This window comes from Rissa tridactyla, chromosome 27 (genome assembly GCF_028500815.1).
Source record: "Rissa tridactyla isolate bRisTri1 chromosome 27, bRisTri1.patW.cur.20221130, whole genome shotgun sequence".
Lineage (NCBI taxonomy): Eukaryota > Metazoa > Chordata > Aves > Charadriiformes > Laridae > Rissa > Rissa tridactyla.
Window position 1 is genome coordinate 1,398,363 of NC_071492.1, and position 27,259 is coordinate 1,425,621.

The 27,259-nt window shown below is 69.3% G+C and overlaps 4 protein-coding genes across 6 annotated transcripts; 2 read left to right on the plus strand and 2 right to left on the minus strand.

The window, feature by feature from the left end:
• Positions 1-3,848: 3,848 nt before the first annotated feature.
• On the minus strand, positions 3,849-11,286 carry EXOC3L2 (exocyst complex component 3 like 2). Its single transcript, XM_054183709.1, is given in 13 exon segments — positions 3,849-4,252; positions 4,858-4,979; positions 5,067-5,222; positions 5,307-5,429; positions 5,888-6,023; positions 6,109-6,216; positions 6,578-6,678; positions 7,278-7,388; positions 8,139-8,253; positions 8,869-8,999; positions 9,001-9,479; positions 10,111-10,543; positions 11,234-11,286. Coding segments are annotated over 12 exon segments (2,241 nt in total). The 5' UTR covers positions 10,541-10,543; positions 11,234-11,286; the 3' UTR covers positions 3,849-4,023.
• Positions 11,287-12,563: 1,277 nt separating this feature from the next.
• Positions 12,564-22,839, plus strand: MARK4 (microtubule affinity regulating kinase 4). 3 transcript variants are annotated; one of them, XM_054183717.1, is made up of 19 exons: positions 12,564-12,730; positions 14,196-14,393; positions 15,085-15,138; positions 15,263-15,311; positions 15,423-15,488; positions 15,765-15,835; positions 16,389-16,445; positions 16,719-16,955; positions 17,228-17,347; positions 17,622-17,721; positions 17,804-17,913; positions 18,005-18,155; positions 18,537-18,751; positions 19,068-19,162; positions 19,259-19,534; positions 19,778-19,857; positions 20,484-20,528; positions 20,826-20,892; positions 21,005-21,146. In XM_054183717.1, the coding sequence occupies exons 1-18, from the start codon at positions 12,680-12,682 to the stop codon at positions 20,888-20,890; spliced, it is 2,040 nt and encodes a 679-aa protein (XP_054039692.1). In that variant the 5' UTR covers positions 12,564-12,679; the 3' UTR covers positions 20,891-20,892; positions 21,005-21,146. The 3 variants fall into 3 exon arrangements, with proteins under 3 accessions (XP_054039692.1, XP_054039690.1, XP_054039693.1); XM_054183715.1 differs by lacking the exon at positions 19,778-19,857 and having other exon boundaries at positions 12,565-12,730; positions 21,005-22,839; XM_054183718.1 differs by lacking the exons at positions 12,564-12,730; positions 14,196-14,393; positions 15,765-15,835; positions 19,778-19,857 and having other exon boundaries at positions 21,005-22,839.
• Positions 21,219-22,839, plus strand: LOC128901671 (collagen alpha-2(I) chain-like). Its single transcript, XM_054183798.1, has 2 exons — positions 21,219-21,927; positions 22,022-22,839. The coding sequence occupies exons 1-2, from the start codon at positions 21,219-21,221 to the stop codon at positions 22,366-22,368; spliced, it is 1,056 nt and encodes a 351-aa protein (XP_054039773.1). The 3' UTR covers positions 22,369-22,839.
• On the minus strand, positions 22,684-26,959 carry CKM (creatine kinase, M-type). Its single transcript, XM_054183789.1, is given in 8 exon segments — positions 22,684-22,966; positions 23,720-23,810; positions 23,812-23,910; positions 24,379-24,502; positions 25,244-25,415; positions 25,734-25,866; positions 26,309-26,463; positions 26,670-26,959. Coding segments are annotated over 8 exon segments (1,230 nt in total). The 5' UTR covers positions 26,947-26,959; the 3' UTR covers positions 22,684-22,787.
• Between the last annotated feature and the right edge of the window lie 300 nt (positions 26,960-27,259).

Consider the following 27,259-nt stretch of genomic DNA (forward strand, 5'->3'; position numbering starts at 1 on the left):
GCGGGGGTGTCAGGAGGATGGGGCCAGGATGTTGTCAGTGGTGCCCGGGGACAGGACAAGGGGTAACGGGCACAAACTTGACCGTGGGAAGTTCCATCTCAACACGAGGAGGAACTTCTTTACCCTGAGGGCGGCAGAGCCCTGGCACAGGCTGCCCAGAGAGGTGGTGGAGCCTCCGTCTCCGGAGACATCCCGAACCCGCCTGGACGCGTCCCTGTGCCGCCTGCTGTGGGTGACCCTGCTCTGGCCGGGGGCGGGATGGGATGGGCTCCAGAGGGCCCTCCCGGTTCTGTGGCGAGCGGGGCGTTTGGAACGAGCATAAGCTGGTGTGACCGCCATTTGGTTTTCATTTGGCCTTGGCTCTGTGTGGAGTTGAGCGTTGTCTTATTTTGAGGCCGGTGGAGAAAGAGGAGGAGGATAAAGAGGAGGAGGAGGAGAAAGAGGAGGAGAATCCAAAACCCAAACCAGCTGGGTGTGGGTTTTCTTTTGTGTTTCCCCACCTCCCCCTGGTCCCGGCCGCTCTGCTCAGCAAGGTTCATCGCTGGCGTTCCGGGGTTTTCGTCAGGCGGGGAGACGTCTGGAGGCCGCTGTGGAGACGTGACGATGTCCCCACGTCCCCTTGGGGCCGGCGGGCGGGAGGATGGCATGCCTGGGGGGAGCGCGTGCGGCAGCGGAGCGTGGGGGGTGTTGTGACGGTGCCTGAGCTCGCCCGATGGGTGCGTGGTTTTGCTGTCGCCTTGTGGGTTGTACGTGGTGGTGAGTGTGCTTTTTTGTTTCTTGTTTTTGTTTTGTTTTGTTTTGTTTTGTTTTTTCCCCTCAGGCAAACTAAAAAGACAAACCAATGTAGAATTTAAAAAAAAAAAAAAAAAAAAAAAAAAAAAAAAAACAGCCGGGGTTTTGTTTGTTTGTTTTCCTTTTCACCCAGATGTTTTTTTTTTTTTTTCCCCAGTCCCCTTTGGCTCTGTGGGGGGAGGTTCATCGACAAAGTTTGGACTTGGGACTTCTGTTGCGCAGGGCCACCAGCCCCTGGGGGGATGTTTAATTTTTTTATTAATTATTATTATTGCCTGTGACTCTTCCAGGGCCGCCTCGGTCCCCCTGTGTCCGTGCTCGACCTATCCCAACATGGCCAATAAAACAGCTTCGCATTGGCCCCACGCCGGTCCCTGTCTCTTCTTTCTCGCCGGAAGGGTGGCACTAGCTGGGAACCCAGGGCCACCATGGGGTTCCTCTGGAGGAGGAGGGTTGGGGGTCCCCTGGGGACATGGAGGTTGTGGGTGGAGGAGCTGCCCTGGGCCGTGGGGACCTTGGGGATGGGGGTCAAGGCTTGTGGGGTCCTTGGGGACAAAGAGGGAGAGGGAGGGAGCCCCATGGTGATGGCACCGTGGAGATGATGGAGAGGTGAAAACCTTGAGGGGGGGGGGGGGGGACCCTGGGGACATGGAGCCCCCAGGTCAGAGATCCTTGGGGACATGGAGCCTGTGGGTGAGGGAACTTCAGGAGGACATGGAGCCATGGGGACAAGGAGCCCATGGGTCAGGGAGCTTCAGGAGGACAAGGAGCCCATGGGTCAGAGATCTATGGGGACATGAAGCCTGTGGGTCAGGGAGCTTCAGGAGGACATGGAGCCATGGGGACAAGGAGCCCATGGGTCAGAGATCTATGGGGACATGAAGCCTGTGGGTCAGGGAGCTTCAGGAGGACAAGGAGCCCATGGGTCAGAGATCTATGGGGACATGAAGCCTGTGGGTCAGGGAGCTTCAGGAGGACACGGAGCTATGGGGACATAGAGCCAGTAGGGGGGGTTGTCTTCCCATTGGCCCACCCACCTGCCAATCAAGCGGTGGGCGGGCCCTGCAGTCTTGATAAAGGCGCAGCCCCCGCTGCCTGCAGCCCCGCGGGCGGCCGCCAGGGGGCGCAAGCACCGAGGGACGGGGGGTGGGGGGGCGGACCCTTCCCCGGTGCGGGGGGTCCCTGCCCCGTTCGGGGTGTTCTCTCCCAGTTCGGGGAGTACCTGACCAGTGTGGGGGGGGTCCCTGCCCGGTTTGGGGGTACACTGCTCAATTTGAAGGGGGCCCTTGCCCAGTTTGGGGGGTCCTGCCCAGTCGGGGGTTCCCCCCACCCAGCCGGGTGACGTGGGGGGGGGGACCAGGGGGACCCCCCCAAACCCAGCCCCACTGCCTGGGGGGGGGGGGGTTTCCTTCCTTCCTTCCTTCCCTCCAGGCCTTGACGTCAGGCGCCCGGTGATTCACACCGGGGCTGGCACGCGGGACACGCCAGGACACATCCCTGTCCCTGCGTGGTCCCATCTCTGTCCCTTGTGTCCTGTCATGGTGACATCCCTGTCCCCACAAGGTGGGATCCATCCCCATGTGTCCCTGCATGGTCCCTTTGGAATGGTGACCTCCTTGTCCCCATTTATCTGGGCATGGTGACATCCCTGTCCCTATGTGCCCAGACGTGGTGCCACCCCTGTCCCCATGTGTCCCTGTGTGGTCCCGTCCATGGCCCCATGGCCCCAGACACGGTGACATCCCTGTCCCCGTGTGTCCCTGCACGGTCCCATCCATGTCCCCGTGCCCCCAGCCACGGTTCCACCCCCGTCCCCGCACTGTCCCATCGCTGTTGCCGTGCGCCTGGCATCGGTGACACCCCTGTCCCCCCACCCCCCTGCCACCCCTGTGACCCCCCAGGTCTCCGGGTCCCTTCCCGCCGCCCCCGCCTGGCGCTGCTGCTTCCGCCCCCGCCGCCATCGTCCCCTTCCCACAGCACGAGGGACGGTGACCCTGGGACACTTATTTTTAGCTCCTTCCTGGCCGGATCCAGCACTCGCCTATTTTTGACACTGGGAGGGGGGACAAGGCCGGGGGGGGGACACGGACACGGCGGGGGGGGGGGGTGACACACACGGTGCCTTCACCCATGGCCTCCCCCCGGCTCCCGGGGATGCGCTGAGGCCCCATGAGCTTGTGGCAGCAGTGGGTGACGGTGCCACGGGTGGCAGGAGGGACGTGGCGGTGGCTGTGGCCTCTGTGTCGTGTGTGTGTCCCCCCCCGCATTTTTCCAGCCCGGGAGGGGGGACAGGGTGTCCCAGGAGGCGCCGGATCTGGGTGGGGCGGGATGGAGCAGGGCCAGGGTGGCTTCCCCCCCTCCCGCCCCCGCCCCGGGGGGCTCGATCCTGCCCTTGGCCGAGCCGCACTGTCCCCAACCCCTGGCCACCCGTCGGGGTCCAGCTGGGGGTGTCCCATGTCCCCCCCCACACACACACCCCATGCCGGGAAGGGCCATCGTGTCCCCCTCGTCCGTCCCCCCCGCGGTGGCTTCCCGGCGAGGCACCGGGCCCTTTCCTTCCTCCCCCCCCTGCCACTGCCGCCCTGGGACCGGGAGCCACTTCCCGCACAGGGACGGCACCATGTCGCCCCCCCCCTCCGTGTCCCCCAGACCCCTATCTCCCACCGCCGTGCCCCCCCCCGCCGTGCCCCCCGGTCCTATGTCCCCCACATCCATATCCCTCACCCCTGTGTCCCCATCCCCTGCACGTGGGGTGTCCCATGTCCCCTGTCCCCACTCACAGGGTGTCCCCCTGTCCCCACACAGCGGGTGTCCCCATGTCCCCTGTGCCCACTTGTGGGGTGTCCCAGGTCCCCTGTCCCCACACACCGGGTGTCCCCACATCCCCTGACCCCACTGCCAGGGTGTCCCCATGTCCCCTGTCCCCACACACGGGGTGTCCCGCGTCCCCTGTCCCCACTTGCGGGGTGTCCCCACGTCTCCTGTTCCCACGCAGGTGGCCCCCGAGCGAGAGCCAAGGACGAGGTCGGGCTCCAGCCTTAATTTACAGCATCGACACCATTTATACACGGGCGGGGGGGCCCCAAGCGGGCATCCAGTTTCGGGGCACAGCGTCGCACCCCGCTTTGGGATGCAGTGATGTGCCCATCTCTGAGGAAGACAGTCCCCCAGTTTTGGGGTGTGGCGATGCACCCCTCTCTGTGGGGGGGTGGTCACCCATTTTCGGGGTACTCACGGCCGCGGAGGGTGGGGGCGCGGCAGGCGGGGGCGGGCGAGTCGCGCCAGCCGCGGCCAGTGGAAGGGCAAGCAGCGGACCTGGCGGGCCACCGGCAACTGGGCGAAGAAGGCGCGATGGCGGGGGGGCCCCGGCTCCACGTCCTGCAGCACCCCCAAAATCTCCTGCCGCACCGCCTGCCCCCGCAGCCCCCGCACGTCCAGCATCGCCGCCACGTGCTCCCGCCTGCGGAGCGGCACCCTCAGGACGGGCAGGCACCCGTTTTTGGGGTGCAGTGATGGACCCAGGTTTGGGGAGAGGCAGGCACCCAGGTTTGGGGTGCAACGCTGCACCCAGGTCACAGGAGGGGCAGGTGCCCGTTTTTGGGGTGCAGGGGCGCACCCACGTCTGGGGAGAGGCAGGCACCCATTTTTGGGGCACAGCATGGCACAGGTTTTTGGGGGACCCCCGTCTCGCACTGTCACTGGTGGCGGACAGGGCTGGAACCCCCCTCAGAGCCTGCAGGGCCACACGCGTGCCACTGTCCCCCTGGGGACACGGGGACAAGGGAGGGGACTTGGCGCAGGGCCGTGGTCACTTCCCGGCGGGGCGGGAGCTGCCGGGAAGGACGGACGCCGCGTCGCCGTCACCCGGCTCGAGGTGACGCCGTGACCCACCACCGCTCCCTACGGGGTGGTGGCATCTCGCCTGGCATTGCTGCCCCGCCGCGCTGGCTGTGGGGCCCAAGTGCCACCCCGCTGTTGTCCCCGTGGGGCTGGGGCGTCCCCACTTGGCTGTGCAACCCCCCCCCCGCCATTGGGCCACCAGTTGGTGGATGTCACCGCACTCACCGGACGTCGGGGAAGTCCCTCACCAGGACGCCCACCTCCATCTGCAGCGCTGCCGTGTCCTCCAGCACCAGCAGCTCCCGCAGCCGCGGCACCACCGAGTCCAGCCAGGGTGAAGCCGAATCCTGCCCAGGACCCCAGGGTTGTCACCCCCGCCCCGCCGAGGAGCACCCAAGGGTGGCAGGGACGGCGTTGCGGGGGGGTCGTCTCACCAAGCGGCTGAAGAGCTCGCGGAGCTGGCGGGCTTCGTCCCCGAGGCGAGCGGCCACCCGGGCGCGCATCTTGGCCGAGGTGCAGACCAAGCGCACCTGCATGAGCGGCCGCACGTATTCGATGAGCACCCGCCGGTGCACCTCGCTCACCAGCACCTGCGGCACAAGGGTCAGCGGAAGCCACCAGTGATGGCGGTCACCACCCCACCACCACCACCGGGCGCCAAAGGCGGCACCCACCTGGTAGGGCTCGGGGCGCAGCGGGCGCAGCTTCTGGGTGAAGCTGGTGATGAGCATCACGATGGTGTCGAAGGCGTCGGAGCTCGTCAGCCACTTGCGCTTCATCAGCTTGTTGAAGTAGGGCTGGGAGATGGTGGGGGGGGCAACTGGGGTGGGCGGATGTCCCAGCACCCATGGGTGCCATCCCCGGTGGCGCCCGGTGCATGGGAGGCCACCCGGAACATTGCACCCATGGGTGTCACTTGGCTCAACGGCCAACGGATGGACACCATGATCGTCGCACCCATGGGCATCACCCAATGAATGGGCACCATGACCATTGCACCCATGGGTGTCACCTGGTTCAACACCCAACGGATGGGCACCATGACCATTGCACCTATGGGCATCACCCAATGGAGGGACACCATGATGCCCATTGCGCCCATGGGCGTCACCCAATGGATGGACACCATGATGCCCATTGCACCCATGGGCGTCACCCAATGGATGGGCACCGTGACATTGCGCCCATGGAGATCACTTGCCTCAACACCCAACGGATGGGCACCATGACCATTGCACCCATGGGTGTCACCCACCTTGAGGTCCTCGAAGAGGCGTTGGGTGAGGACGTGGTTGCAGAGCCGGGTCACCTTGTCCAGGGCAGTGTAGGCCTGGCGCCGGGGCTCCTCGCTCTCAGGGTGCCCAAACTGCGCCAGCCGCTCAGCAAAGGCCCTGCCGCAGGGAGGTCAGTGGGTGCTGCCAGGGACCCCAAGCACCCCAGGGATGCGGGGAGGGGGACAGCTGGGGGTGGCCTCACCTGAAGGGGGGACAGCAGTTGACCAGGGCGATGGCCCAGCCGGTGGCACCGTCGGGTGGGGAGGCTTCAGCGGGGGCCTCCAGGAACCGCTCCACCTTCCGCTGGAAACTGAGAACACCCACATGGGTCACCTGCAGTGACACCTTGGGGACCCGGCACCCTGGGGACCTGCCACCTGGGTGCCACGCTCATCCTGAGTCCCCTGTCCCCCCCCATGGCCATCCCAGCTCTGTCCTGTGGCTCCTGTCCCACCACGGTGCCCACGTCCCCGTGGCCATCACCTGTGGCCCCCCCCCCATGTCCCCATGTCCCCATGCCTAGCTCCTGTCCCCTCATGTCCCCACCCCCTTGTGCCCATCCCCTGTCCTGTCCTGGTGTCCCCATGGCCATGCCTGGTCTCCCTGTGCCTCCACATCCCCATGCCCACCCCTTGTCCCCACCACGTCCCCCACCGTGTCCCCGTGCCCACCTGTGCAGGAAGGCCACCAGCACGCCCAGCAGGCTGTGTGCCATCTCCATGCCAAACTCGGGGGTGATCTGGGGGGCTCGGTCCACGTGCGCCCGCAGCAGCTGTGGGCACGGGCACTGCTGGGGGCATGGCCACCAGCCCCCTGGGGACACTGTGATGTCCCCTGGGGTGCCAGACCCCCCACCATCCCCTTAGGGCGCCTGGGCATTCTGGCAACTCTGTAGGGCACCCAGGCACCTTGGTGGTCCTATGGGGTACCCTGTCACCCTGGTGTCCCTATGGGGTGCCCAGATACCTTGGTGTCCCCATGGGGTATCTCGGCACCTTGATGTCCCTATGGAGTACTTGGACACTTTGGTGGCCCTATAGGGCATCTGGGCACCCTGGTGTCCCTATGGGGTGCCCAGACACCTTGATGGCCCTATGGGGTACCCTGTTACCCTAGTGTCCCTATGGGGTGCCCAGATACCTTGGTGTCCCCATAGGGTATCTGGGCACCTTGATGTCCCTATGGGGTACCCTGGTATGGTGGCATCCCTATAGGGTACCCTGGCACATTGGTGTCCCCATGGGGCGCCCTGGTGTCCTGATGTCCCTATGGGGTACCCTGGTGTCCCCATAGGGTGTCCAGACACCCCAGCACCCCCTGGGGTCCGTGTGTCACCCCGTGTCCCCAAGGGGTGTCCCTGGGGTGCCGTACTCCGGTGACACGGGTGGCCAGTCCCTCCTGCAGCTCCTGGCTGGTGGCCTCCTCCGCCCACGTGTCCTCGCTGAGCTGCAGCTCCTGCGCCACCGCCACCTCCACCTTCGCCTGGCAGCGGGGACAGCGGGTGTGGGGACAGCGGGCATGGGGACAGGAGGCGTGGGGACAGCAGGCATGGACGGGGACAGCGGGCACGGGGACAGTGCCCAATCTGTTCCCATCCCAGTGCCACCCTGTTGTCCATCCCAGTGCCACCGTGGTGCCCAATGTGTGCCCATCCCAGTGCCATCCCAGTGTCACCATGGTGTCCAATGTGTGCCCATCCCAGTGCCACCCTGTTGTCCATCCGAGTGCCACCCCAGTGCCACCCCAGTGCCACCCTGTTGTCCATCCCAGTGCCACCGTGGTGCCCAATGTGTGCCCATCCCAGTGCCATCCCAGTGTCACCATGGTGTCTAATGTGTGCCCATCCCAGTGCCACCCTGTTGTCCATCCCAGTGCCACCCCAGTGCCACCCCAGTGCCACCCTGTTGTCCATCCCAGTGCCACCGTGGTGCCCAATGTGTGCCCATCCCAGTGCCACCCTCCTGCCCATCCCAGTGCCACCCCAGTGCCACCCTGTTGTCCACCCCAGTGCCACCATGGTGTCCAATGTGTGCCCATCCCAGTGCCACCCTCCTGCCCACCCCGGTGCCACCCCAGTGCCACCCTGTTGTCCATCCCAGTGCCACCATGGTGCCCAATGTGTGCCCATCCCAGTGCCACCCTCCTGCCCATCCCAGTGCCACCCCAGTGCCACCCTGTTGTCCATCCCAGTGCCACCCCAGTGCCACCCTGGTGCCCGCCCTGTGCCCGCACCTTGACGGCGGCGATGCAGGAGCGCTCGAGGCCGCGCTGGGTCTCGGGGGGCAGGAGGGGTCCCAGCGCCTGCGCCTGCAGCAGGGCCCCCACCTCGGGGTGCCCCAGCACCTCCCTGCGGGCACAGAGAGCCCATGGGGTGGCACCGGGGCACCTGCCACCCCCCGGGGGGACAGCCCTAGGGGTGGCCAAGAAGTCCCGTGGGTGGCACAGGGGGCCCGGAGTGATGGGGAGGGGTCCCAGGAGTGACAGCGGGGGTCCCACAGGGTCCCCAGTGACCTGGGGGGGGTTCCATGGGTGACAGCAGGTGGCACAGGGTCCCCAAGGTGCTGGAGGGGGGGGTCCCACAGGACCCCCAGGGTGCTGGGGGGGATCCCAGGGGTGACAGTGGGTGGCGCAAGGTCCCTAGTGCCCTGGGGGGGGGGTCTCACAGGGTCCCCAAGGTGCTGGGGAGGGGGGGGGGGTCCCACAGTGTCCCCAGTGTCATGGGGGGCATCCCAAGGGTGACAGTGGGTGGCACAGGGTCCCCAAGGTGCTGGCGGGGGGTCCCATGTGTCACAGTGGGTGGCAGAGGGTGCTGGGAGTGAGGATGCTGCGGGTTCCCACGGGTGGCAGCGGGTCCCCCACTGTCCCCAAGGTGATGGTGGGGTCCCCCAGTGTCCCCAGCCCCTGGGAGGGGGGGTCCTGTGGTGCTGTGGGGCAGTGGCGGGGGGTTGTGGGGGGGTCTCACCTGGGGTAGGTGTTGCTGTGCCAGTCGAGCAGCAGGTAGAGGTCGGGCACGGGCAGGGCTCTCTGGGCTAGCGTGGCCAGCTGCTGGGCCAGCGCCCGGTGGTAGCCGCGGGCGTAGACCCCGAAGGCACCGTACTCGGGGGGGGTACGCGGGGGCCACATGGCACCGCACGGCCCCCAGGTCGCCCACCAGCCGCCCGGCCAAAGCTGCCAGCCGGGCTCCCAAGCCGGCAACCGGGGCCACTTGCCCCAGCCGCTCGCTGGCTGCTCGCCCCACCGCCTCCTGCCAGCGGCGGCGGAGGGCACGGGGACGCCCCGGTGTCCCCGGGGGGTGACGGCCATCGGCCGCCTCCTCCTGCTCCAGCACCCGGATGACGGAGCGCAAGGGCGGGTAGGGGCGGCCGGCGGGCACGGCTTCGGCCACCACGGCCCAGAGTTGGGCCAGTAGCGCCTCATAGAGCAAAGCCACGTCCCGCGTTTGCCGCCCGGCCACTGGGGACGGGGACGGGGACGAGGAGGTGGCAGCGGCCACGCACTCAGCCTCCAGCGCGATGATCTGCTCGTCGGCCGCCACCAGCTCCCGGCGCTGGATCAGCTCCAGGATCTCCAGCACTGGGGACAATGGGGACAACCCGGGGGGGGGGACAGGGACTCTGGTGGCACCCGAGGCCATCCCATGACCCGTGGTGTGTCCCCACCTCACCATGTCCCACGGCCCGTGACCGCCGCGGTCCCACGGCCCACCATCCCTGTACCGGTGTCCCTCCACGTCCCACGTCCTCCTCTGTCCCCATGTCCCCATGTCCCATGTCCCCATCCCCACACCCATGTCCCCATCCACTTGTCCCCATCCCCATGTCCCGTGTCCCCATCCCCATGCCCATGTCTCCATCCCCACATCCCCTGTCCCCATCCCCACCGTCCCCATGTCCCCACATCCCCATCCCCATGTCCCATGTCCCCATGCCCATGTCCCCACATCCCCATCCCCATGTCCCGTGTCCCCATCCCCATGTCCCCACATCCCCGTCCCCATGTCCCATGTCCCCATCCCCATGCCCATGTCTCCATCCCCACATCCCCTGTCCCCATCCCCACTGTCCCCATGTCCCCACATCCCCGTCCCCATGTCCCACATCCCCTCTGCCCGTTCCCATGTCCCATGTCTCCATATCCCATGTCCCCATCCCCACCTCCCCACGTCCCCGTATCCCATGTCCCGTGTCCCCACGTCCCCCCTCACCCGAGAGGGGCTCCCTGCCCTTCCCACGCCCCTCTGGCCGCTGTCCCCCGCCGTCCTGCTCCCCATCGGATCCCCCCTCGCCCTCGGCCGCCAGCCTCTCGCCGCCGGACCCCCGCTGTCCCCGCGTCCCCAGGGCCAGCCTCAGCAGCGAGCCCCGTTTGGGGACCGTCCTCTCAGCCAGGGCCTCCACGCTGGCCTTCCTCCGCCCCGGCAGCCGCCGCAGCAGCCCGAAATCCTCCGAGCGCCGCCGGGCATGGCCCCCGTCCCCGTCCCCGTCCTTGGCGGGGCCACGGCGAGCACGGCCGAAGGGGGCCAGCCCCACCAGCCGCTCCAGGGTGGCCCGACGCCGGTAGCGGCTCTCGGGGTGGGAGGCGAAGGGGTCACCATCCTCCTCCTCCTCCTCCTTGGGGGGTCTCCTCAGCAGCGGCATGGCCTGGGGTGGGGGGAGGACGACACAACATGGGAGGGGCAGTGGGGACAGGGCAGGGGGCACCGGGGTGGTCACCGGGACAGGGTGGCGGCACCGGGCACCCCGGCGTGTCAACCCCTGAGAGCGTGCGAACCCCCTCCCCGTGCGAGCTTGCGCGACCCTCCGTGCACGCTTAGTGAGCGCCGGCACCCCGGTGAGCGTGCCAGGCCCCCCGTGCACACCCCCGTGAGCTCGCACGACCCCCGGTGCAAACCCCTGCGAGCTCGCACGACCCCCGTGCAAACCCCCGTGAGCTCTCACGACCCCCATGCAACCCCCGTGAGCTTGCACGACCCCCGGTGCAAACCCCCGCGAGCTCGCACGACCCCCGTGCAAACCCCCGTGAGCTCGCACGACCCCCGGTGCAAACCCCCTGCGAGCTCGCACGACCCCCGTGCACACCCCCGTGAGCTCGCACGACCCCCGGTGCAAACCCCCGCGAGCTCGCACGACCCCCGTGCAAACCCCCGTGAGCTTGCACGACCCCCGTGCAAACCCCTGCGAGCTCGCACGACCCCCCGTGCAACCCCCTGCGACGCACGACCCCCGTGCGCACCCCCCGTGAGCTCGCACGACCCCCCGTGCACACTTACCGAGCACCGGCCCCCCCGCGAGCATGCGACCCCCCCCCCGGCCCCCCGGTGCCACACGTACCCGGTGGCGGCGGTGACAGCGGTGACAGCGGCGGCGGCGGCAGCGGGTGGGGGGTTTCCTGAGGAAGCGCCTCCCCGGGGCGGCCTCCCGGGGCCGGGCAGGGTCAGCCCCGGTTCCGCTGGGCCACCGGGGACGGGGGGGCACGGGGGGGGGGGGGCATGGGGACGGGGGAGGGGACAGAGGGGACGTGAGGATGGGGGGGACCCGGGGACGGGGGGGACCCGAGGGACACGGGGGGACACGGGGATCAGGGGGGACGCAGTGGACACGGGGGGACACGGGGATGGGGGTGGCACAGGGACGGGGAGGACGCAGGGGGACACGGACACCACCCTCTGCGTGGCACAGGGACGGGGCACCGGTGGCACGGGGGGGACACGGGCATGGGACAGGATGAGACCCCTGTGGCACAGGAGACCCCAATGGCACGGGGACAGGAGGCTGGTGGCACAGGGGGACACCAGCACGGCCCAGGGATGGGACCGCGGTGACATGAGGGGACATGGGCACGGGACAAGGATGGGACACCGGCGTCACAAAGGGACCCCAATGGCACGGGGGACACCGATGGCACAGGGACAGGAGTCAGGTGGCACCGGGGGACACCAGCACAGCACAGGGATGGGACACTGATGTCACGGGGGGACGTGGGTGTGGGACATGGCACAGGGACGGCACCCCACTGGCATGGGGACACCGATGGCAGGGGGATGGCAGCCCGGTGGCACGAGGGGACAGTGGCATGGGACAGGGATGGGACACCGGTGGCGCAGGGGACCCCACATGGCACGGGGACAGGACCTGGTGACCCAGGGGACGCTGTCGTGACTTGGGGACAGGACGCCGGTGACCCCGGGGTGACGCCACGTGACTCGGGGACCGGTCCCGGTGGCACCGGGGTGACACCACGTGACTCGGGGACCGGCCCGGTGGCACCGGGGGAGGGGGGGGGGGGGGGGGTGTGTCCCCACACGCCCCACGTGACTCCCGGCCCCACGTGACAGCCCCCCCGTCCGGGCACTCAGGGGTTAACGCCCCTCCCGCCGCTGATTGGCCGATGTCGCAACCAATGGGAAGGGCCCTCTGGCTCAGGCCCCGCCCCCGCCGGAGGGGGCGGGGCGGGCTGTCTCCATGCCTCGGTGCAGCCAATGGGAAGGAGGCGAGGCCACGCCCCATTGGTCACTGTCCGCCCAAGCCCCGCCTATCCCCTCACACCTCCCACTACCCCCCCCCTCCCCCCGGTCCCGCTTCCGGTTCCGGTTCCGGCCCATGGCCGCCCCCGCCGCCGCCCGCCCCTCGGGCTCCCCCGCCCGGGCCCGGCCCGGCCCGGCCCCGGCTCCGCCTTCGAGCGCCCCGGCCCGGCCATGAGCCGCTGGTAGCGGCCGCGCCCGGTGCGCCCGGCCCCGGCCCCGGCCCGGGCCTGCCCCGAAGCCCCCGCCGGTCAAGATGTCTTCGCGCTCCGCCCTGGCGGCGGGGAACGAGCGGAACGCGGACACGGTGAGCGGGGGGGGGAGCCCAGGTGTACCGGGGGAGGGGCCCGGTTATACCGGGGGGAGGCCCGGTTGTACCGGCGGGGCTCGGATGTACCGGGGGGGGCCTCGATTGTACTGGGTGGAGCACCGGGGGGGTTCGGATTCTATCGACGGTACCGGGGGGAGGCAGGTTTGTACTGGGGGGAGCGCTGGGGGGGGGGGCGCTGAGTTGTACCGGCGGTACTGGGGAGGGGCTCGGTTGTACCGAGGGCTCGGTTGTACCGGGGGGGGGCAACGGGAGGGGGATCCGGTTGTACCGGGGGAGTGGTTAGTTTATACTGGGGGGGGGGGACACCGCCCCCAGTAAGCGGAACTGGGGAGGGGTGGGGGGGTGCTGGTGTGACTTGGGGGGGGGGGACACGCCGGGACCAAGGCACCCCCCGGTTACCGGGGGGCGGGGAGGGCAGGCGTCTGGACACCCCTGGGTGAGGCCGGGACGCGGCCCCGGAGCCGGTCGGGCCGGATCCGCGCCCCCCCCCGGGGGCCTTTGGGTGCAGGGGGGTCACCGGTGTGATGAGCTTGGGGGGGGTCTCAGCCACACCATCACCCCTGTGATGAGCTGGGGGGGTCTCAGCATCACCAAAACCCCTGTGATGAGCTGGGGGGGTCTCAGTGTCACCGACACCCCTGTGATGAGCTGGGGGGGGTCTCAGCCACACAGTCACCCCTGTGATGAGCTGGGGGGGTCTCAGCCATACAGTCACCCCTGTGATGAACTGTAGGGGGTCTCAGCGTCACCGTCACCCCTGTGATGAGCTGGGGGGATCTCAGCGTCACCGACACCCCTGTGATGAGCTGGGGGGGTCTCAGCATCACCGACACCCCTGTGATGAACTGTAGGGGGTCTCAGCGTCACCAAAACCCCTGTGATGAGCTGGGGGGGGTCTCAGTGTCACTGACACCCGTGTGATGAGCTGGGGGGGGTGTCAGCCATACAGTCACCCCTGTGATGAGCTGGGGGGGGTCTCAGCGTCACCGACACCGCTGTGATGAGCTGGGGGGGTCTCAGCCATACTGTCACCCCTGTGATGAACTGGGGGGGTCTCAGCCATACAGTCACCCCTGTGATGAGCTGGGGGGGGTCTCAGCGTCACCGACACCGCTGTGATGAGCTGGGGGGGTCTCAGCCATACTGTCACCCCTGTGATGAACTGGGGGGGTCTCAGCCACACAGTCACCCCTGTGATGAGCTGGGGGGGTCTCAGCATCACCGTCACCCCTGTGATGAGCTGGGGGTGGTCTCAGCCACACAGTCACCCCTGTGATGAGCTGGGGGGCATCTCAGCCACACAGTCACCCCTGTGATGAGCTGGGGGGGTCTCAGCCACACAAACACCCCTGTGATAAGCTGTAGGGGGTCTCAGCTACACCAACACCCCTGTGATGAGCTTGGGGGGGGTCTCAGCCGCCTGTCCCCCCCCCCTCCCCAGCTGGCAGGCCTGGGGGGCAGCCGCTCGGAGAAGGGCTCGGCCTGGTCCAGCCGCTCGCTGGGCGCCCGCTGCCGCAACTCCATCGCCTCCTGCCCCGAGGAGCAGCCCCACATCGGCAACTACCGCCTGCTGCGCACCATTGGCAAGGGCAACTTCGCCAAGGTCAAGCTGGCCCGCCACATCCTCACTGGCCGCGAGGTGGGAGTGGCGCCGGGGGGCGTCCCGGGGGGTCCCTGGGAGGGGTGGGAGGGAGCTGGGGAGTCCCTAGGGGCGACGGGAGGGAGCTGGGGGGAGCTGTGGGGACTTGGGGTGTCCCTGGAGGTGACTGGGGGGACTTAGGGGGGTCCCTGGGTGGAATGGGGAGGAGCTGAGGGGTCTTGGGGGGGTTCTGGGGGTGATGGGAGGGAGCTGGGGGGTTTTGGGTGGGGCCTGGGGGTGATTAAGGGTCCTTGGGGCGTCCCAGGGGGTCCCTGGGGGAGTAGGAGGGAGCTGAGGGTTCCCTGGGAGGGGTGGGAAGGAGCTGAGGGGTCCCTGGAGTGATTAGGGGTCCCTGGTGGTGATAGAGGGGAGCTGGGGCGTCCCTGGGGGTGACTGGGGGGTCCCTGGTGGTGATGGGGGGGAGCTGGGAAGTCCCTGGGGGCTGTTGGGGGGTTTCTGGGGGTGACTGGGGGGAGCTGGGGCGGTCCCTGAGGGTGACTGGGCGAAGCTGGGGGGAGAAATGGGGGTCCCGGAGGGCCTGGGGTGGTTTGCGGGGGTCCTGGGGGGCAATTGGAAGGAGCTGGGGGGGAGAAAGTGGGGTCCTGGGGTAGGTGGGTGCCATGGGGGGGTCTGGGGGTAACGGGCAGCGCTGCCCCCCTCCATGTCGTGTCACCCCCCGGTTCCTTCCCAGGTGGCCATAAAAATCATCGACAAGACGCAGCTGAACCCCACCAGCCTCCAGAAGGTGGGGGGCACCCGGGGCAGGGGAGGGGGGGGCGTTTCACAGGGTGGAGGGCACCCCCTGAGCGGGGGGGTCCCGGACCCCCCCACTGATGCCTTTGTGTGTGTGCGTGTCCCTCCCCGCGCAGCTCTTCCGTGAAGTTCGCATCATGAAGGGGCTGAACCACCCCAACATCGGTGAGTCACCCCCAAACTGGGGGCTGGGGGGGGGCCCCCTGGGGTGGGGGGGGCACCCCTGGGTGCTTGCGCTGACCCCCCCACCCCTTTTACCCGCCCCCCCCCGCCCAGTGAAACTGTTTGAGGTCATCGAGACGGAGAAGACGCTGTACCTGGTGATGGAGTATGCTAGTGCTGGTGAGACCTGCCCCCCCCCCCCCCCTCCCCGGGGACACTGACACCCCCCAGACACCCTGACACAACCACCCCTCCCCCCGTGGGTGCTGCACCCCTCCCAGGGGCTGTGCCCCCGACCTGGCTGCACCCCAAGGTGTTGGGAGTGCCCCCGGGGGTCTGGTGATGGCAGGGGGGGACACAGCGGCCACCTCCTGGGGGGGGAGGGCCAGGGGTTGTTGGAGCGGGGGGCAAAGGCGGGGGAGGGTGGGGCGCGGGCACCCATGGGTGTCCCCGCAGGCGAAGTGTTCGACTACCTCGTGTCCCACGGGAGGATGAAGGAGAAGGAGGCGCGGGCCAAGTTCAGACAGGTGGGGGGATGCCGGGGGGGGGGACACGCACCGGGGACATCGTGGCGGGGGGCTGGGGACATCGGGGGGGGGACGTGGCAGGGGGCCTGGGGACAGTGTGGGGGCTGGCAGGGGACTGGGGACGTGGCGGGTGTCGTGGCGGGGGGGCTGGGAACATCGTGGGGGATGGGGGGGCTGGCATGCGGCTGGGGACAGGGTGGGGGGGCCTAGGGACAGTGGGGGGGTCATGGCGGGGGGGCTGGGGAGAGTTGGGGGGGAAACAGGGGGGCTGGGGACAATGGTGGGAGGGCGCTGGCATGGGGCTGGGGACATCGTGGGGGACACAGCGGGGCTGGGAACATGGCGGGGGGGCCGGGCACAGGGTGGCAGCGGGGGGGCCGTGGGGAGGGGCCAGCACGTGGTGGCCACACGTGGGCAGGATCGATGTCCCCCCCCCGCCCCCGGGGGCCACCGTCCATGGCGTCATCGATCGGGGTGGGACGAGGAAGAGGAGGGGGGGGACGACACAGCAGCGGCAGTGGGGGGAGCAGCGGTGACACCCCCATGTCCCCAGATCGTCTCGGCTGTGCACTACTGCCACCAGAAGAACATCGTCCACCGCGATCTCAAGGTGGGACCCGGCTGTCCCCCCCCTTCCGTGTCCTCAGACAGGGGTGGCACCGGGCGGCGGGGGGGCGCCTGCGGCGGCACTGTCCCATGCCCTGCCCTTCCCGGTGTCCCTGTGCCACGTGGGGTCTCCGTCCCCGTGTCCTCATCCCGGTGTCCCCGTGCCCGTTGTGGTGGCCGTCCCGGTGTCCCCGTGTCCCGGTGCCCGTCCCGGTGTCCCCGTGTTCCCGAGCCTGTCCCGGTGGTGCCCATCCGTGCCCCATCCCGGTGCCCGCAGGCGGAGAACCTGCTGCTGGATGCCGACGCCAACATCAAGATCGCGGACTTTGGCTTCAGCAACGAGTTCACGCTGGGCTCCAAGCTGGACACCTTCTGCGGGTCGCCCCCGTACGCCGCCCCCGAGCTCTTCCAGGGCAAGAAGTACGACGGCCCCGAGGTGGACATCTGGAGCCTGGGCGTCATCCTCTACACCCTGGTCAGCGGCTCCCTGCCCTTCGATGGACACAACCTCAAGGTGGGTGTGGGGGGGGGGGGTGGGCTGTCCCCTGCTGTCACCCGCACCCCCCCCCCCCCGCCCCGCCACCGAGTCCCCTCCTTGCGCCGGGGACCGTCCCGTCCCTTCCCCATCTGAGCTCCCGTGGGGGGCAGAGGGGATGGTGCCCACCCCACAAAGCGCTTCTCCCTCGTCCCCCGGTGGCTGTGTCCCGGACCCTGTCACCCCTGTGTCCCCCCCCCCCCCCCCGCAAGCCCCTGTCACCTGCCTGTTCCCCCCCCTCTCCCCACCAGGAGCTGCGGGAGCGGGTGCTGCGGGGCAAGTACCGGGTGCCCTTTTACATGTCGACCGACTGCGAGAACATCCTGCGCCGCTTCCTGGTGCTCAACCCGGCCAAGCGCTGCACCCTCGAGGTGAGGGGGGGCCGGGGGGGGGGGCACAGGCCTTGAGGATGGACAGGGATGCGGGGTTGGGGGGTTTTGGGGGGATGCGGGGTTTGGGGACACACACACAGGGGTTCTTTGGGGACACACGAGGTTTTGGGAGGACGCGGGGTTTTGGTGGGGGACACGGGGTTTTGGGGGCTGGGTGGCATCAGGGGGTGGGTTATGCCAGCCAGGAGGGTGCCCTATGCCCGTGTCACATTCCCCCCCCGGTGTCACATTCCCCCCCCGGTGTTCTCTGCAGCAAATCATGAAGGACAAATGGATCAACATCGGCTACGAGGGCGACGAGCTGAAGCCCTACAAGGAGCCTGAGGAGGACTTTGGGGACGCCAAGCGCATCGGTGAGGCCACCTCATCGCCCCGGGGTGACAGTTGGGGGGGGGTCCCCTCGGCGTTCCCTCACCGCCCCCCGCCGCCCCGCAGAGGTGATGGTGGGCATGGGCTACAGCCGGGAGGAGATCAAGGAGTCGCTGAGCACCCAGAAGTACAACGAGGTGACGGCCACCTACCTCCTGCTGGGCAGGAAGACCGAGGTGAGGTGGCAGGCAGGGACGAAGGGGGGTGGCAGTGCCGTCCCCGGCCCCCGGGGGACGCAAGGAGGGTGACGGAGGCTGGTGGCCGCAGGTGGAGGCCGGCGAGCCGCGTGGGGGCAGCAGCCTGGCGCTGGCCCGGGTGCGGGCACCCAGTGAGGCGGCCAACGGCAAGGTGCCATCGCATGGAAAGAGCCAGCGCGGGGCCACCACCTACCACCGACAGCGGCGGCACAGCGACTTCTGTGAGTGGCACCGGGGGCGGGGGGCACCGTGGCCGTGGGGCTCAGGGCAGGGTGGGCACCCGGTCCCATGCCCGTGGGGTGCAGAATAGGGTGGGCTTTATGCCTGTGGGGTGCAAAGTGGGGCGGGCATCGTGTCTGTGGGGCTCAGGGCAGGGTGGGCACCCGGTCCCATGCCCGTGGGGTGCAGAATAGGGTGGTCTCTGTGCCCGTGGGGTGCAAAGTGGGGTGGGCATCGTGTCTGTGGGGCACAGGACATGCCTGTGGGGTGGACTCCGCGCCCGTGGTGCTCGCGGCAGGGTGGGCTCCCTCTCCCCTGCCCTGTGGGGGGGTGTGGGGTCCGTCCCTGTCCCACACATTCCCCCCACCCGCCGTGTCCCGCAGGCGGCCCCTCGCCGGTGCCCATGCCCCCCAAGCGCAGCCCCACCAGCGCGGGGGACGCGGAGCTGAAGGAGGAGCGGCTGCCCCCCCGCAAGGCCAGCTGTAGCGTGGGGGGCGGGGGGCGCGGGATGCCCCCCTCCAGCCCCATGGTCGGCAGCGCCAACAACCCCAACAAGGCTGAGATCCCCGAGCGCCACAAGGACGGCGCCATCAACCCGGTGGGCATCCGTGGGGCCGGGGGGGGCACCCATGGGGCTGGGGGAGTAAGCTGGGGGGGATGCCTGTGGGGCTGGGGGTGCCCGCGGGGCTGGGGGAGCAGGGTGGGGGGGGCGCATGTGGGGCTGGGGAAGCGAGGTGGGGGGCACCTGCATGGATGTGAGATGGGGCTAGGGGCACCTGTGGGTCTGGGGGCTCAGGCTGTGGGTCCCCCGTGGGTCTGGGGTCTGATGCTGTGGGTTGGGGGGGTCTCATACCATGGGTCGGGGGTCTGACGCCGTGGGTCTGGGGGTCTGACGCTGTGTCCCCCCCACTCAGAGCACCCTGCCCTGCAGCGTGATGGGGCGCCGGAACACCTACGTCTGCAGCGAGCGCCCCGGCCCCCCGCTGCTGCACAACGGCAAGGACAGCAGGTCCGGGGCGGGGGGGGGAGGCACACACAGCACCCCGGGGGGGGTCTCTGTGGGGTGACCCCCTCACTGACTCCCCCCCCGCCTTTCTCCCCACAGCGGCGCGGGGGGCCGGGCACCAGCGGCGTCCCCCTCCAGCCCCAGCGTGGGGCGGTTGGCGCGGGGCAGCAGCGGCCGCAGCACCTTCCACGGGGGGGGCCAGGGCAGGGAGCGGCGCCCGCCCCCCACCCACCCCCCCCCCCCACCGCCAACGGGGCCCCCGAGGGCTCCCCCCCGGCCCCGCCGCCCCCCCCCCGAGGCCTCCCCCCTGCCCCACGGCCGCGCGCGCGCCACCGCCAACCTCTTCTCCAAGCTCACCTCCAAGCTCAGCCGCAGGTGAGGCTGCCGTCTTCCTCCTCTTCCTCCTCTTCCTCCTCTTCCTCCTCTTCCTCCTCTTCCTCCTCTTCCTCCTCTTCCTCCTCTTCCTCCTCACCCTCTTCCGCATCCCTGCCGGCCTCTTCCTCCTCCCCCCCCTTTTCCTCTTCCTCACCATCCTCTTCCTCCTCCTCTTCCTCGCCCCTGCCGTCCTCTTCCTCGCCCTCCTCCCGCTCCCCCCGCTGACGGGGGTGTCTGTGGCAGGGTGACGCTGGACCCGTCCAAGCGGCAGAGCTCCAACCGCTGCGTCTCGGCCGCCCCCCCGCCGCCCGCCGCCAAGATCAGTAAGTGCCCGCGGCCCGGCCCGCGGCCACCAGTGCGTCCCAGTGCCACCAGTGTCCACCCCAGTGCCCATCCCGGTGCCGCTGGTGTTTGTCCCAGTGCCACCAGTGTCCGTCCTGGTGCCACCAGTGTCCACCCCAGCGCCGTTGTGGCTCTGTCCCAGTGACACCAGTACCATTCTGGCTCCATCCCGGTGTCGTCGTGGCTCCATCCCGGTGCCACCAGCGCCATCCTGGCTCTGTCCCGCTGCCACCAGTGTCATTGTGGCTCCATCCCAGTGCCCGTCCCAGTGCCACCACTGTCACTCTGGCTCTGTCCCAGTGCCACCAGTGCCCTCCTTGCTTTGCTCCTGTCCCTTCTCTCTTTCTGCCTCTCAGCCTTTGCTGCCGCCAGGGGTGGTTTGGGGGGGGTCTGGGGGGGGTCCCCACCGTGCTGTGGGGCTGGTGCCCCCCAAATGGAGCACAGCTTTGTGGGGGAGAGGGGGGCACAGTGACCCTCCATCAGCCATGGGGCTGGTGGCGATGGCCCCGGAAGAGGGGCGCTGCCCCCCAAAATGGGGGGGGGGGGGGGGTTGGGGGTCATGGTGTGCCCCCCGTCCCCCCCTGACCTGTGTGTGTCCCCCCCCCAGGGTCGCAGACGAACCTGAGAGAGTCGGGGGACCTGCGCTCACAAGGTGGGTGACACCCCGCTGCCCCCCACCCATGGGTGCTCCCGGGGGGGGCAGACCCTTGCCCGTGCTGTACCCCCCCCCCGCGCCCCATAGCCCCATGCCTACCCCCTACCCCCCCTGCCCCAAAGCCCCCTCCCTGTGCCCCACAGACCCCTGCCCACCCCATACCCAGCCCTCCCGGAGCTCTGTAGCCCCCCACCTGCCCCATACCCCCCACCCCTTTCAACGCCCCACAACCCCCCCCGCCCCATAGCCCCCCGCCCACCCCCCCCCCCCGCCTCTCTGCCCCTCACCCCGCAGTTGCCATCTACCTTGGGATCAAACGGAAGCCGAACCCCGGCTGCTCCGACGGCCCCGGCCTGTGAAGGTGAGGAGCGGGCGGGGGGCGGCAGCACCCACGGCGGCCCCATGCAAGCCCCGGCTCCCCCCCACCGGGCCCCCCCCTCCCCGGCCCCGGCACCCACTTCTGCCACTTGCAGGCCGAGGTTTGCCGGCCCCCGCGCCGCGGCCTCCACGGCGATCTCTTCCCACCCCGGCGCCTTCCGCGATGCCCTGCCACGCGTGGCCGGGCAGCTCCGGCTCTAGGGAACGCCGTGGGGACCCCCCCGGGGGCTGCACCGGAGCTGGGACCCCTCCTCGAGGCATGAGCCCTCCTGGGGGGGATGCACTGGAGCTGGGACCCCCCCTGCAGCGATGCAGCCCTCCTGGGGGGGGGATGTGCCAGAGCTGGGACACCCCCTGGGGGCTGCACCAGAGCTGGGACCCCCCCCTGCAGCGATGCAGCCCTCCTGGGGGGGATGCACCGGAGCTGGGACCCCCCTTCGAGGGATGCAGCCCTCCACGAGGGGGATGTGCAAGAGCTGCGACCCCCCCCAGGGCCTGCAGCCCTCCTCGGGGGGATGCACCAGAGCTGACCCCGAGGGGTCCATTGGCGTTGGGACCCCCCCGGGAGCTTTATTGGCACTGGCACCAGAGGGCTCTGGCCCCCCCCCTGGGGGGATGCGGCAGCTCAGGGACCCCCCGGGGGCTGCCCCAGCTCTGGGGACCCTCCCGGGGGCTCCCTGGGCTCCAGCGTCCCCTTGGGGACACCAGCGGCTGGGGGGCAGCGGCAGCTCAGGGACCCGGGACCCCCCAGGGCCCCCCCCAGATGCTCTGGGTCCCCTCTGCTACCTGTGGGACCATCAGATGTGGGACCCCGGCAGCCCCTGGCTCCAGGACCTTGGGGACATCGGCTCCGAGACCCTGGGCACTACCGTCTTGGGGACCTTGGGGACGTCAGCACCAAGAGCTTGGCGTCCACCAGCTCCAGGACCTCAGGGACTACCAGCTTGGGGACATCGGCTCCAGGACCCTGGGGACTACCATCTTGGGGACCTTGGGGACATCGCATCAGCTCTGGGACCTTGGGGTCCACCAGCTCTGGGACCCCAGGGACTGCCAACTTGGGGACCATGAGGACATCAGCTCTGGGACCTTGGGGACATCGGTGCCAGGACCTTGGGGTCCACCAGGTCCAGGACCCCAGGGACTACCAGCTTGGGGACACCATCTCTGGGACCTTGGGGTCCACCAGCTCTGGGACCTCATGGACTGCCATGTTGGGGACTTTGGGGACATCGGCTCTGGGACCTTGAGGTCCAGTGTCTGGGAGACCTTGGGGACATCGGCGCCAGGACCTTGGGGTCCCCCATCTTGGGGACATCAGCTCTGGGAACTCGGGGACGTGTTTGCCGGGACCTTGGGGTCCCCCAGCTCCCAGATGGGGGGCTCTGTGTCACCCCTCTCCCGCCCCCCCCCCCCCCCCCCCCCCCCCCCAACCGTGGCATTCCCAAGTGGTGTCTGATCCCAGGGTCTCCCAGACCCACCCCCCAGGGGGACTGTCCCCTTGTCCCCTCATCCCCCAGCCCTGTAAATACGGCCGGGGGGCTCTGGTGTCACCCCCCCCCCCCTTCCCCAGCACATTTTTAAGTTATTCCTGCCCCGATCTGTACCTCGACCCCCCCAATAAACATAGGAAACCCCTCGGTGGTGTCACCCCTCGGTACTGGGGGACACCCCCCCCTTGTCACAACCCCTGGAGGGGGGGCACCCCATGCTTGGGGACACCCCCATGTGTGTGTCCATCCCTCCCCCCCGCCCCGCAGCCTGGACCCTTGGGTTCACAGCGGGGACCAGCGGCGTTTATTGAGGCCCTTGGTGGTGGTGGGTCCCCATAGAGTTGGGGGGGGGTCCCCATGGAGGTTGGTGGTGTCCCCCACCCCCCTATTTCTGGGCAGGGATCATGTCGTCGATGGGCTGGTTCTGCTCCAGCTTCTTCTCCATCTCCACCATCAGCTTCACCCCGTCCACCACCATCTGCACCTGCTCCACCTCGGAGGAGCCCAGCCGGTCCGCGTTGGAGATGTCGAAGACCGAGCCCACGGCCGCCGTGTCCACCCCGCCTGGTGGGGGGGGGGGGGGACGGGGGACAGACATGGGGACATCGGTGCCACACGCCGCCCCACCCGCAGACGATGTCCCCCGTGTCCCCGCACCCACTTGTGCCCCAGATTCCAACCTCTTCGTGTCACGGCCCCCTGTGCCCTCGTCTCCGCATCCCCATGTCCCCCCTGTCCCCACCTGTGCCCCAGGTCCCCCTATCCTCCCCCATGTCCCCCCCCGACCCCTCTGTCCCCCCCGTGCCATGTCCCCCTGTCCCCCCATCTCCATCTGTGCCCATGTCGCTTGTCCCCCCCATCCCCTGTCCCCCATGTCCCTTGTCCCCCATCCCCATGTCCCCTGTCCCTTGTCACCCTGTCCCCACCTGTGTCCCCATGTCCCCCTGTCCTCATGTCCCCTGTCCCCCATGTCCCCCCTGTCCCCACCTGTGCCCTCTGTCCCCCCATGTCCCCTGTCCCCCATGTCCCCCTGTCCCCCATGTCCCCCCGTCCCCATCCCTGTCCCCACCTGTGCCCTCTGTCCCCCCATGTCCCCTGTCCCCCATGTCCCCCTGTCCCCCATGTCCCCCCGTCCCCATCCCTGTCCCCACCTGTGCCCTCTGTCCCCCCCATGTCCCCTGTCCCCCATGTCCCCCCGTCCCCATCCCTGTCCCCACCTGTGCCCTCTGTCCCCCCGTGTCCCCTGTCCCGTGTCCCCCCGTCCCCATCTGTGCCCCATGTCCCTTGTCCCCTCTGTCCCCCCATGTCCCCCCCAACCTGTGCCGCGCTTCTGCAGGCGGAGGCGCTTGAGGATCTCCTCGAACTTGGGGTGCTGGCTGAGCTTGGGCAGGCGGACGTGGACCCCCCCCCCGCAGCCCCGTGCCCAGGTTGGAGGGACAGGTCAGGATGTAGCCCAGGTGCTCCGTCCACATGAAGGGGTGGCCTGCCTTCTTGAAGATCTCCTCGATCTGGGGAGGGACACGCGCGTGACACAGGTGTGACATGCGTGGCACCGGCGGGACGGGGTCCCCAGCCACCGCAGGCCTGGGGATGCCGCTGCCACCGCCCCTTGGGACCCCCCCGCTGCCCACAAGGCACCCGCGTCCCCCTGTCACCGGGCCCCCCCCATCCTCCTGGCCCCCCCTGGGTCCCTCTGTGGCCCCCCCCACACCAATGTCCCCGCTGCGCCCCCTGTCCCCAACACCCCCATGTCCCCTCTGTCACCCCCGTGTCCCCCCTGTCCCCACGTACCCAACAACCCCCATGTCCCCTTTATCACCCCCATGTCCCCAACACCCTCCTGTCCCCCGTGTCCCCAAAGCCCCCCCAAGTCCCCAACACCCACCATGCCCCCAGGGCCCTCCGTGTTCCCCCCCGCTGTCCCCATGTGTCCCCAGTGCCCCCCATGTACCCCCCTGCCCTGGGCTCTGCCCCACCTTCTGGAGGCCGACGCAGAAGCGCCTGAAGACCTCCTTCATGTTGCCCCCCTTCTCCATGGAGATGACGCGGAGATGGTCCTCCTCGTTCACCCACACCAGGAAGGTCTTGTTGTCATTGTGCCTGTGGGGGCGAGAGGGGGGGGACGGGACACAGACACCCCCTCAGCATCCCCAGGTGGGTCCCCGCTTTCCAGGCACCCCCTGAATCCCCCTGGGTGGTTCTCTGGGTGCCCTTTGAACCCCTCTAAGGGGGAGGCCCCCAACACTGGAGTGCCCCCAGGTGGGACCTCGATCTGCGGGTGCCCCTTTACTCCCTTCCAAAGGGGGGGGGGGTGTCCCCAACACCTGGGTGCCCCCATCATACCCCCAGGTGGGTCCCTGCTCTCTGGGTGCCCCTTGAACCCCTCTAAGGGGGTGTCCCCAATATGGGGGTGCCCCCAGATTGAGTCCCTGACACTTGGGCGCCCCCGAATCCCTCTGGTTGGGTCCCCACTCTCTGGGTGGTGCCCCCCCCCCCAGGGTGGGGACCCCAACATGTGGGCGCCCCCCCAAGTGGGACCCTACTCTCTGGGTGCCCCTTTGCTCTAAGGTGGGATCCCCAACATTTGGGTGCCTCCAGGTGGGTCCCCACGCTCTGGGTGCCCTTTTCACCCCTCGGGTGGCGGGGGGGGGGGGGGGGCTGTTCACCAATATGTGGGTGCCCCCAGGTGGGTCTCTGGTCTCTGGGTGCCCTTTGAACCCCTCCAAAGGGGGATCCCCAACACCTGGGTGTCCCCATCACCCACCCCCCCCCCCCCCCCAAGGTGGGTCACCGCTCTCTGGGTGCCCCCAGCCCCTGGCCGGTTGCCCCCCCCGCCCCCACCAGATGCCGCGGGCGTCGGGCCAGTCGCGGGCCATGCCCGAGGCCAGCAGCAGGGGCGAGACGGGCTTGTCGAAGAGGAAATGGTCGTCGATGAGCTGCTGCTGCTCCTGCTCCGTCATGGCCTTCAGCGGGTAGTACCGGCCCTTGAACTCCCCGTCCAGGCTCGTCAGCGCTGCGGGGGCGGGGTCAGCGCGGGACACGCCCACATCCCATCAGGCCACGCCCCCCGCCCACCAGCAGGCCACGCCCACACCGCCGGGCCCCGCCCACCAGCCCCGCACCCCGGTTGTCCCGCCCAAGCCCTGCCTGGCCACGCCCCCTCCCGACCGGACGCCCCCACAACAGACCACGCCCCCTCACCACTCAGACCGCGCCCCCCCTCCGCTCAGACCACGCCCCCTCCAACGGAGCCTCCCGCTCCGGCCACGCCCCCCGCCCACAGACCACGCCCACGCCCCCTCAAGCCCCGCCCCCGAGGCCCCGCCCTCACCGGCCACCGAGAGCTTCTCGACGGCGCGGCGCTCGCCGCGGCTGCAGTGGGGGGGCAGCGAGTAGCCCTTGATGCTGCGGCCCGTCCGCACGCGGCTGCTCAGCACGTACTTGGGGTCCAGGTCCTCCCCCCCCTGCGGGACGGGGCGCTCAGACACCAACGGCAGCCCCGGTACCCCCCCCGGTATCCCCTCCCCCCCAGCCCGGCATCCCCAGCTCCCCACGGTACCCCCACTACTCCTCCCCGTTACCCCCCCCGTATCCCCCCCAGATCCCCCCCACCCCCAGCACCCCCCGACCCATGTCTCCATGGCCCAGGAAGGTCCACGGCCCTCTTGTCCCCATGGCCCTGGGGGGGACCCAGCTGTCTGGGCACATCCCACCCACCCCAGGGGGGGGTCCCGGGGTGGGAGGGGGGTCCAGGCACCCCAAGACCCCCCCCTTCCATCACCCGCCACCCCAGTTACGACCCGTGTCCCCTTGTCCCCACAGCCCAGAGGATCCCATGGCCCCCTTGTCCCCATGGCCCTGGGGGGGACCCGGGTGCCCCCCCCCTCCCCCCCAGGGGGTCCCCACCTTGAGGTTCTGGTGGTTGAGGTCGGTGCGGTGCTTGTCGGTGGGTTTGTACCCCCCGTGCCGGTCCTGGATGACGGGGTCAAAGAGCTCCTTGAAGACCTCGTAGGACTCCTCATCCCCCGCCACGCAGCCCACCGTCATGATGAAGGGGTGGCCTGGGGGGGGGGGACACAACACACACGGCGGGGGCGGGGTCAGGTGGCACTGGGGACAAGGGACTGGGAACGGAGGTGGCACTGGGGACAGGGAACGGGGCACTGGGCACCCAGTATGGCACTGGGAACGGCTCCGGGCCCCCCCTGAGGTCCCTGTGGCTGGGTGGCCGATGTCACCCCGATGTCCCCCATCTCGTGTCACCCACCCGGGTTGTCAACCCCCGTCTGGATGACGTCGTCGAGGGTGAAGCCGCTGGGGGTCTCCTTGTCCCGCAGGCGCTGGTAGAGCTGCGGCGTCAGCACCTTGGCCATGTGGTTGTTGTGCTTCGACAGGTCGGGGAACTCCTCCTCTGCCGAGAACTTCAGCTTCTGCTTATTGTGGGTGCTGCTGAACGCATGGCGGGGCTGGGGGGGGCAGGGGGACACGGTGTGGGTACGGGCTGCCGTGGGGCACGGGCTGCCGTGGGGCACCGGGGCTGCCATGGGGCACGGAGTGCTGTGGGGCACAACATGGTGGCACTGCGGGGGGGGGGGGATGCAGTGTGGGTATGGGCTGCTGTGGGGCACAACATGGGATATGGGCTGCCGTGGGGCACGGGCTGCCATGGGGCAGCAGTGGGTATGGGCTGCGTGGGGCACAGGCTGCCATGGGGCATGGCACGGGACACAGGGCCCATAGGGGACAGGCTGCCGTGGGGGACAGAGTGATGTGGGGCATGACATGGGACACAGGGCCCATAGGGAACAGCCTGCCGTGGGGCGCGGTGTGGTGTAGGGCAGAGCCTGCCATGGGGCA